The 10,868-nt window shown below is 40.9% G+C and overlaps 3 protein-coding genes across 3 annotated transcripts; 2 read left to right on the top strand and 1 right to left on the bottom strand.

Moving 5' to 3' along the window:
* Nucleotides 1–247: 247 nt before the first annotated feature.
* Nucleotides 248–1,317, top strand: LOC135697826 (probable dimethyladenosine transferase). The gene is made up of 2 exons (XM_065217643.1): nt 248–375; nt 433–1,317. Exons 1-2 carry the CDS (start codon nt 318–320, stop codon nt 1,293–1,295), a joined length of 921 nt encoding a protein of 306 aa, XP_065073715.1. The 5' UTR covers nt 248–317; the 3' UTR covers nt 1,296–1,317.
* Nucleotides 1,315–3,431, bottom strand: LOC135697632 (protein FAM114A2). Its single transcript, XM_065217419.1, has 3 exons — nt 2,688–3,431; nt 1,610–2,632; nt 1,315–1,546 (listed from the first exon to the last, which is right to left on the bottom strand). Exons 1-3 carry the CDS (start codon nt 3,369–3,371, stop codon nt 1,472–1,474), a joined length of 1,782 nt encoding a protein of 593 aa, XP_065073491.1. The 5' UTR covers nt 3,372–3,431; the 3' UTR covers nt 1,315–1,471.
* Nucleotides 3,432–4,538: 1,107 nt separating this feature from the next.
* On the top strand, nt 4,539–5,525 carry vito (nucleolar protein viriato). The gene is made up of 2 exons (XM_065216874.1): nt 4,539–4,717; nt 4,779–5,525. The coding sequence occupies exons 1-2, from the start codon at nt 4,635–4,637 to the stop codon at nt 5,515–5,517; spliced, it is 822 nt and encodes a 273-aa protein (XP_065072946.1). The 5' UTR covers nt 4,539–4,634; the 3' UTR covers nt 5,518–5,525.
* The last annotated feature ends 5,343 nt before the right edge of the window (nt 5,526–10,868 follow it).

Here is a 10,868-nt window from a genome sequence, read left to right as displayed (position 1 = left end):
GCTTACACTACACCGGTGTAGTGTAGTAAAAACGAAAACGACATTAATTTGAGTGAAAACCGATTCAATTTTGAGTGATCTCATCGACCGTGTTCTAAAAAAAGCGTTATTGCGTACCAAGTCTCTTCCAAGTCAAGCCATCGTTCTCTATCACTGAAAAAACTTTATTTTGACAACCTGAAAATTCTTTGTTTTCCATTCTACTTTTTCCTCTTCTTCTTAAGTGCACTCTTCAGCAATCGTGCACATGGCTCTGTTGTGAATCAGTCGCATTATTTATTCACTGAAATAATATTTTGGATTAGGTATCTTCCAAAATGCCGAAAGTACGAGCGGAAAAGAAATCCCGTGTCCATACGGATGTGGCCAAACAAGGTAAGCTGTTCTTAAATGTTCCGCCATTGGAAGCACTAATCAATGGTATCCACTCAGGCATCGTTTTCAACAAGGACTTCGGTCAGCACATCCTCAAGAATCCGCTCATTGTCACATCGATGCTGGATAAAGCCGGCTTACGTCCTACGGATGTGGTGCTGGAAATCGGTCCTGGTACCGGTAACATGACGGTAAAGCTGCTGGAAAAGGTCAAGAAAGTGGTTGCTTGCGAAATCGATCCTAGGTTGGTAGCGGAACTCCAGAAACGTGTACAGGGTACACCGATGCAATCGAAGCTTCAGATCTTGATCGGTGACGTGCTGAAAGCGGATTTACCTTTTTTCGATTGTTGCGTTGCTAACATGCCGTACCAGATCAGCTCGCCGTTTGTGTTCAAACTGTTGCTGCATCGGCCTTTCTTCCGGTGTGCGGTGTTGATGTTCCAGCTGGAATTTGCTCAGCGATTGGTTGCCAAACCCGGAGATAAGCTTTATTGTAGATTGAGCGTCAACACACAGCTGCTAGCCCGCGTGGACATGTTGATGAAGGTGGGGAAGAACAACTTCCGACCGCCGCCGAAAGTGGAGAGCAGCGTGGTAAGAATTGAACCGCGAAATCCTCCGCCTCCGATCAACTACACCGAATGGGATGGCCTAACGAGGATAGCTTTTTTGAGGAAGAATAAGACCCTGGCTGCGGCATTCAAGCACACCTCGGTTATGACAAATTTGGAGCAAAATTACAAGATGCAATGCTCGCTGAAGAATCAGGACGTTCCAGAAGGGTTCAACATTAAGGAGATGGTGGAAGGGATATTGCAGAAGATTGATGCCAGCAGCAAGCGAGCAAGAACGATGGACAGTGATGACTTTATGACGGTTCTACATGCATTCAATACGGAAGGAATTCACTTTAGTTAAAGTGGGTTGGTTTTGGTAGTATTTTGCTAAAGGAATAGTTTAATAGGTACATCTCATCGAAAATGTTATACACATACAAGAATAATAAACATTGTTTCATGTAAATAACCGATAAAACACCTTGATTGGATTTTTAAGAATAGAAACACTCGTAACTCTGATACTTCAAAGATTGACTATGCAGCGCCTATTTGTAAAATCGGGATGAATAACTGGAAAGCGTTCTGAACGTATGAAGTACTATTGGATCCCTGTAAGTTGAAAAATGTGGTTAGATAAATCCGGTGTGATGAATAATGGGGCATTGTGTTTACCTCTAAGAAAATATTCGTTATCAGCGCATTATCACTGTCTTCGCCAGTAGACCGGCGCATTTGGTTATCACCCTTCAGTTTGCTTAGCTCGCCGGAAAATCGTGCAGCCACTCCGCTCAGATGCCAGCAGAAAACCGTAGTCAACTGAACCAAGGCATCGGCTTCGTTCGCTGTACTGTGATGATCGAGTATCAGCAGAATTTCGGCTAGTTTGTGCATTCGTAGCACGCAGAGAGCCGTTGTCTGAGCGAGTGCATGCATGGCTTTTTCGAAAATTGTCTGCGATGTTCGCGGGGACGACTCATCTTCAACCCAGTCGAGATTATCTTGCCAACATTTGAGCAGATCTTCGAAATTTACCTTCACTTCGTCCAGATCTGTCACGGCTTCTTTGAGTTTTTGCTCTAATTCTATGACACTGTGCGTGCCATCCGGATCGTCGTTCTCCGAATCGGGCAGTTCGCATAGTTCCTTCACCTCATTCATGGTTTCCTGTAGGTCTTCCAGTGCTTTGCCGGTTAATGGAGTCAGTAAGGAGTCCAATTTTAAGGATGCCTGCTTTGAAAGCATCTCTAGCGCTTCCAAGTGAACCAATCCATGGTAATCATCGAAGAGGGTTTCGAAGTGTAACTTCTTCTTGTAGAGATGCTTTTGGACTTGCTTCAAATTCTTTTCCCTTTCCTCAGTTTTCTCCTTCGCTTCACGAAGAACCTGACTCAGTATGACTCCATCGTTCATTCGCTTGCTCAACAGACCGGGATCGTTCTCTTGTAGAATTGTCATCGTCTTTTTGCCAATTCCTTCAAGCGTATCTAATCCTCCGGTGATTACTTTGCTACTGATTTGCGTTACGCCCGAAACAATCTGGTCGAATCCAAAACGGTCCGTTGTAGCACTCGGTGCCACCCGTGGATGTTGGTCCTCTTCCGGAACGTAACCATCCTCTTTGAGTTTGGCTTTCTCCTCCGCTTGACGCTTGGCAAGCTCTTCCGGATTAGGGACACCGATTCCGGATTCAATCGCCTGCAAATATATATATGAATATGTATATGAAGTATATTTAAAATCTAAACCATACCTGAGAAATGTTGGTTGTAATCGAGGCGACACTTTTCGACGCTGATGACAGGAACGACACGGCAGCCCCTCCCCAGCTTGGTTTCCATCCACCCCATGATTGACCGGTCGCCGATTTATCCGCATCCTGATTGGACAATCGATCCAGCACTGAACTCACCGGCGGATCATCTTGACCTTTCATAAAATCCTTCAGCTTGTTCTCCACCTCATCAATGTCCACATCCTTGTAGCTGGTTTTCATTTGAGGCTTGTCATGGACAACCTCCTTCGGTTTTTCAACTCCCGAACCGGCTTCCACACTAAAATCGCCCCAATCGTTATCAAAATCCTCCCAACCATCACCAGATGTAGCTTCAGCTTTAACACTAGCTTCCTGTTTAGTTTGCTTCTTTTCCTCCACATTCCCTATCACCAGCTTTGTCTCCTTCAGCCTTTCTTTATCGGGTTTGATGATTTTCTTTACTCCACTCTTTTTCGGCTCATCTTTTGATTTACCCAGCGAGTCAACGCCACTGCCATCATCTTCAGTCAGCTTCCCGCTGGAGCTGTTGCTGATAGGTTCCACGTCAGACTTCGGCGCAGGAGGAAGGGCGTCAGCTTTCCTGCCGATCTGCTGTGGTTTCTTCGTATCTTCGAAATCTTCATCTGCACTCTCGAACTCCTCGTTATCGGAATCACACATTTTCGCTTAAATTGATGAAAATTCGTGCAAATAATTAACGCAAATTGCCGTATAAGAAAACTGAAAATCTGAAACTACGACTGTTCGCGAAGATTTTTTCGATTATTTCATCAGACAACAATTAACTGTCATGCGATACGATGTTGATATATTTGCGTCGTCAGAGACAGAGATCTGCACGCTATTTCAAAAGAAACCAAATTTGGGGAAAAAAAAAATCACCCAGATCGCTTAAAACTGCACATTTGTAAAAATGGGTAAACTATGTTGGGAGTGACAAGTTGACAAATGAACTCTCGCGTCACTTTTCAAATATACCAATGTAACATATCCACCATTTTGAGAAAATCGAAGTTGAAGTTCGACAGATTATTATTTCAACTGTTTAAAAACAATACATTTTGCAATACTATTTTTAATGTAGTCAGTGTATAATAACGTTGAAAATTCAGAAGAAACGGTAAAATCACAATTTTACTTTGAATTTCATGCTACAACATAGAAAAAACCACATAGGACGTTTTGACAAGTCGAGTTGTACATCGGACATGTTACATTGGACGATTTTTCTCAATGACATAATCAATGAGTGTTACATTGGACGTTTTGTCTACTTGATATTAGATTCCCTTTCACAGATTTCAGAGTATAGTACCTAACTTTAGATTGGCCCCGCCTTTGGAAAATGAGCACCAATCATGTTAGGCAGTCCGAATGACCGAAGTAACAATCATATACTCATCATTTCAAACTGTACATTGGACAATTTTTGATCGATGATTTTCTTAAATAAATGAAAGTAAATTTGGATGGGTGTTTTTGTATCACATACAATGATAGAAGAGCAATAGCTTGTATCGCTTAACTCGATTTGTTTACATTTGTTACATTGGTCTATTTGAAAAGTGACTGCGAGAACTGCATCGACCTGAATCCGAACGATGTTGTTCAGTTGTCAACCCGTCTCTCTCCAACTTGACTTACCCATTTTTAAGAATTAGTTTTGACCGAGCTGGATGGATTCTACTCAAATTTGGGAAGTTTTGATGCGATGCGTGACACATAAAATCGATTTTCGCATCAGCTTCAACCGGGAACGTGCTAACGCTACTCTTGAAATAATGACATTTCACTGTTGTTTTTGATGAATGGCGCAGCGCGGCATGTGTTTTTATTTACATGTGCTGCACATTATCCACCTAAAATTTCCCTAGCATATTTAAATTTGACTTTAATCATTATCAAACAATAGTAAAAACCAAAATGAAGCGTAAATCGGAAACCGGAAACAAGCCAGCGTTCGTGAAGCGAAAAGTTGAAATTGTGTTCGATCCAACCAAGCGACAGTGAGTATCGAAAGTTAATTCATTATCAAAATCCCTTCTTATAATGCACCTCGTTCCGCAGAGAATTTCTAACCGGATTCCACAAGCGCAAAGTGCACCGGAAGAAGATAGCCAACAGCCAAATCGAACGCAAGCTAAAAGAGGAAATACGCCGAATCCGCCATGCCGCCAAGGATAACGTTAAAAAACTGTACCATTCGTACAAACCGATTCCGGAGTTGACTGCCGAAGACCATGAGGAAGAGCAGGAGTATGATACCGAAAACGTAACGGTGAAGGTGGTGGAATTATCCACCACGGATCTGGCAAAGCAGAACAATTGGATCGGTGAGAACCGGGCAGTCGTGCGCGGCGAAGTTGACGAGGAAGAGGAAGAAGACGAATCGTCCAGCGAAGATGAAGAGACGGTCCTGGATACGGTTCCCGGTATGCAGCTTGCTGGCGAGAAGCCGAAAAAGAGAAAATTTTCCAGAAAAAACGACAGCGAAGAGGACGAACGTCAGGATCAGGAGGAAGAACCGACCTCTAGCACCGGAAAGCCGAAACCGCGCGGTCCGGTTTTGAACCTGGAAGGTATCAGTTCGAAGAAGGAACTGAACAAAAAGCTCAAACGGCATGCCCAAAAGTCGATGTTGAAGAGCAAGGCCTTCCAGCGGTCGGTCCGGGTGCAGCAGCAGAAGCAGTTGAAAAAATCTCGCCGAGTGCGACATTTCAAAACCAAACATCTGGAGCGGAAAGGAAAATTGACCGACGGTGAAAAGCAAGGAAAGGGGAAAAAGCGCGGTAAGGGAAGGGATTAGTTGGAAGGTTTGGTTGATGATAAAATAAAGTAATGTTAGTAATTTATGTTCATTGAATTTACTTTCAAAAAGTTACGAAATGACTTTGATTTCCAATTTATGTGTGTGTGTGTGTGTGTGTGTACAATCTAACCCCCACTGTCCGGCAGTGTTATTATGGAAGAAAACTGCTTTTTATTACCCTTAAATTAAAGCAGGTTTAGTCCGGGAGTTAGAAGGTGTTAGCTCTATTGCAGCTCCAGTGACCCATTTCAGAATGCCTGGTAATTCACGACCACTCCGAGGTCACTTTTACTTACAATAAGCCCCGCATGTTCACTCTACCTTTATCAAATGGATAATGGTATCATAAACACACTTCCAGATTCAAAAAATATTATTTCCAAATCTGGCACGTATATAGTTTTGAAATTTGTTCAACTGTATTAAATCGATTTGAATGGACATTTCTTACCAATTTTGTTTCGAATACCTCTTGATTCATCTGCTGGCAGCACTTACTGGCCCTTACCGGCGACCAACCCTTACTCAAATGCTTCAACTTCCCGGATGGCGGCCCGCTTGATTCACTCCATCTTGATGACCTTCTGTTTGCCTATCAGCCTCTTCCACTTTTCGTCCTTCAGATACAAATCCGGAATAAGATCTTTTTTTTTACACCATCAATTTTAGAGTTTTTTTTAATCGTTCAAATTGATAAAAACCATAAAAACACAGACTTTTTTTTAGCAAAATCAAAACACGTCATTTCCCGGCCTTCGTGTTCTTTTTATAGACTATAATTATTTTTAGGTTGCAACTCACGGTGAACTCGGACGGGGAAAATAAAAACTTGAAACGCCCGGACTTATTGACTGTTTACAGAGTACTCAATGACTTTGATTTCCAATTTATGGTTGAAAAATGCGTTTCGTACGTAAATGATGCCATGGGTGAGTTCGCAAGTCATAGGGACCTAATTGGAAGATTGCCGCAAAAGCTCAACGCAGATGTCGCCACTGCATGATGATGATAATGTTGACAGACTGCTTATAAAATTCGTGAAAATTAGCATTAAATTATAATTTTCATCAAGCCTACGTGAAATCCTTCCAATATAACATTCGAATTGAAGAAGAAAACGTTTTTACGATCAGACTGATGTGCATCTTTGACTTTTTCAGGTGAACTTTCAAAAGATATATTCATTTCATTTCACAGCTCCATCAATGCTGCATCGTAAATATGATGGTAAACAGAAGTAAATTGCTCAATTACTCAAAATAAAGATGATTTGTCATCCTGTTATCACTTTGAAGACCATCTAGCATCATTTTATAGCATGGTGCGTGTTAAGTAAATCAAGTTCCGGTTCGTTTTCCGTCGAAAATTGTGAGTATCAATATGTTTGCTTAAAAAAGGCCAAAATGAACATTTATTGAATATTGGCGTCCTATACAACCAATTCTCTATTACCACCAGCATGATACAACCTTTCCTAAGTAAATTCACTTAATTTCCACTTTCATCTTAGTGAAAATCGCACATATTTACCATTTTCTGAAAAATGCAGCTGCGCAGGAGGTAACCTCTCCCTGTGGGTGCAAACTTGTTATGCATAATTTTCCATGAAAACATCTCCGATCCATACCGAAATAATAACAAATAGTTTTCAAACACGTTTTCTTACACGATTCAAGCAAAAGTTTCCACGGGAAATTATTAGTTTTTCTTTATGGACCGATTTGCCCCAAAAAGCGTCTGTTTTACTTGGGAAATTTGGAAACTATCCTCCTTCTAGTAGTTCTCACTTCGAAATGTAGGTGGCGAAAGCTTGGAAAAGTTTCGCTGCAAGACGCCAATTGGGTATTACTCTTCTACCAAAATATACCAGTGACGCTTTTCTCGACATACATAATAGAGAGATTTTGACGATACACGGTCTACACTGATTGACGACAAATAAACAAATTGCTAAACAGATTTGGGGTCATCCCTAAAACGGTCTACGTAGTTTATTAACAGCCCCTACAGGAATTAAAAAAAATGCAAATTTCCAAGATTCTTAGCGAAATTTGTTATTTATAAAAACTTCATATTAGTCTTTTTAAATATAGGATTCAGAAAAATACAAATAATGTGGAATTTTGGAAAATTTATAAAATCCACCACTGGACTCGGCGTGTCAGCACCTTCAGCACTAGCTGATCATTGACGACCAAAATCGCTGATACGAAACATCAGCAGACAATATGCCGCCAGCACCGCAGCAACATGTTGGTGGTCCGAAACAAAGTGCAGCCAGTCATAGCAACACAAAACTTAAAGGAAACAGCACAATGTGGTCTTCCGGAGGCAACGAAATCATCGAGAATAATCTCTCTTCTCACGATATCGCGTCGTACTCCATCGACAGTGCGATTATCGTCTTGGTGTTGCTCTGCGTCTTGGCGTGGAAATGGCACAGCAATGCAATGCATCACAGCTGGAATCTAGAGGCAATGTGGGCGGAAGAGGAACGGAAATGGAAAGTTTGACAGTTGTCACAAATGACAATAAGATGCCTAACCTAAAGAGGCTGAATTCAGTCTCTTTAGCCAAACCGAAATCGATTTGGTTCTAACTAGTTTTCAATCCGACTAGTAGCCTTACTGAGATAGGGGCTTTTCATTACATTTTCATTACGTCGAAAGTAACAAAGGTAAACAAAGTCGAGCTATCAGTGTCAATCGATGCTCCTGCTATTACCTAAGAGGAAGAGGTGACAATTGGCTTCTTCCTCTTTTATTTCTATCTCTATCTCTATATTTATCTATCTCTATCTCTATCTTACGCACATGAAATCGGCCAATCAGGAGCTGGTTCACGTTTGACAGAAAAGCGGTTAATTTTCGCCCCCGTATTGTCACCTCTTCTCTTAGGCTATTACACCACCGACAAACCGACATGAATGACCATAGCAAAAAACAATAAAATTTCTGACCAAAGCACACTACTGACATCTGGCTGAGCTCCGTGTTCGCGGGAAATATTTAGCTAAGCCATGAAATCCCATGCAAAAGTTATGAATTGGTTCGTGTCTGATCTATTCTGGACAAATTATTTTTATCTAGATCAAATTTTTTTTATGGTTTTGACAGTTCGGATCACTGCACATTTAAATCAGCAGGTTAACGATTTTCGGGCATAAGTCAAAATTAAGTGTCATGTCGGTTTGTCGGTGCTCCAATCCCAAACGCTCCCTTCAAAATGATTCTATAACATTCCCCAGAAAACCATTCCCCAGAATGCACCATTCCCCAGAAAAGCATTCCCCAGAAAAGATGATGACATTAGTAATTTTCACTTTTATTTTTGTTTACTATTGATTATACACTACGTTTACTTGTATGGAACTATGTATTTATCAATTCCAAACCATTTTATAACTATTTAGGCCGTTCGCAATGCTGTTGTATTTTATAAGGACCGTTTCAATTTGAAACTAGAACAGAAACGCACCTCTCGCAATGCTGAGTTGCAGTTTCATTATTCGAGCACTATTTTGCACCAGATTTGCAACTGCTCGACTATTCTGTTTTATTTCTGAGCGATTTTGAAACACGAATGGAACTCTGTTTCAAATTTCTTTGGATGTGTTGAAGATGTTTCGAAGAGCTCCACAAATAAAAAACGGAGAACTTCATAGAGAACAGTAAAGTTTATGGAACTTGATGATAACAAACATGTTTTAGAACTGTGCGTTGCGCTGATCGTGTTGCAGTTTTATTTTTGACAGTTTCAAATTATAGAATTGACGAGTAGTTTAAAACAATTTTGAAACTCAGTGTGGTGTTTAGCTTTAGCGTGCACCTTCTATGCGTACGCACACATGTCAAACATCGGTCATCTTCGTGCGATGTTTTCCGTGAACATTGCTAACCAGCGATCAGAGAAATAAACGATCGAACAGTTTACGTTCAAACGCCCAACCTACTAGTTCAACATTTCTCCTAGTCCGAAAGTATATCTTTTAGTTAAGTCTGTTAACAGTAGGATACAAGAACATAAAAGTGGCGACGACGGTGAAAATCGCGAATAGTGATAAAGTGCGAATGTTTAGTGGTCGGTAAATTTATTCCCCGACGGACAAATTCTCCTGTCAGCCATCAGTTTCGACGCGCTTCACTGGTCGAGGTACAGCAGCACATCAAACAGAAGAGGATTTTCGCTTTCTGGTCGTTATTTTTTACATTAACATTACCAGCTGACCGAAGACAGTGGTGATAAATAATATTATAGTGTTTTTATCACTGGTTCACATTTTTGGAGTTCTCGAAGGTACTTCTGCAGGCTGTAAAGTCCCGGTAGTACCGGTCGAGAAGCAGTAAAAGCTGCTGGAGCGTTCCGCAAGAAATCAACCCAGGATCGGTTTTTGGATCGTTTCCGATATCTGCTGAAACCAAGGGCGACTGAAGGTCGGTACAGAGACAAATTAGCTAGGTGAGTTTTTGTTTCACTATTTTCTTTGTGTGAAAATATTCATAAAGCGATAATTGAATTTCCTTTTGTTAATTGGATTTTATTGTATTTTGGTCTTCTTTGTTTAAATACCGGTTGTTTTATTGAATTTAAATTGTGGTGTGTGCTGCTGCCATTTTGATTAGTTTTTTTGCCATTTTGCTCTGGATTATAAAATTTAACTTTCATTTACTAAGGATTGCCTTCTTGTCTTCTAATTAAAATCATTTGTTGGTGTCCATTTTCCTTGGAAATAGGATTTTAATATGAGCGCCAATATGGCTTTTTCTATGGAACCATACCGGAGAGGCAATTCATTTAATGATTGGTTCACCCGTCTAAAATATTTTTTCCGGGTGAATGGTGTGAAGGACGACGATAAAATGGCGTACTTCATAACCCTCAGTGGGCCAACAATTTTTGAAGAGATCAAATTGTTGTACCCTGCAGGGAATTTTGAAGAAGTTCCTTTTCAGGATTTGATTGCTAAGTTGAAAAATCGCTTAGATAAAACTGAACCAGACTTAGTTCAGCGATACAAATTCAGTACTAGGGTGCAGCAGCCGGATGAAACCACTGAGGACTTCATTCTATCATTAAAGTTACAAGCAGAATTCTGTGGTTTTGAGAATTTTAAGGAAGTCGCAGTGCTCGATCGTTTAATTGCGGGCCTGCGAGATAAACATTTGAGGCAAAGGCTACTTAGCGAAGAAAAATTGAAATTGACGACGGCTGAAAAAATTATTGCTACTTGGGAGGTCGCTAAGGCAAATGCTGACACTGCTGAGAACCCTAAAAGGGATTCTCCAAACATGATTGCTGCAGTAGGGAATCAGCCTAGAGCCGAATATGGTTCTGCTTTAGGGAAACTG

Source organism: Ochlerotatus camptorhynchus, unplaced genomic scaffold, assembly GCF_037179485.1.
Source record: "Ochlerotatus camptorhynchus isolate MF236.1 unplaced genomic scaffold, CSIRO-AGI_Acam_v1.1 ptg000007l, whole genome shotgun sequence".
Classification (NCBI taxonomy): Eukaryota; Metazoa; Arthropoda; class Insecta; order Diptera; family Culicidae; genus Ochlerotatus; species Ochlerotatus camptorhynchus.
This window is presented reverse-complemented; position numbering and strand designations above follow the sequence as displayed.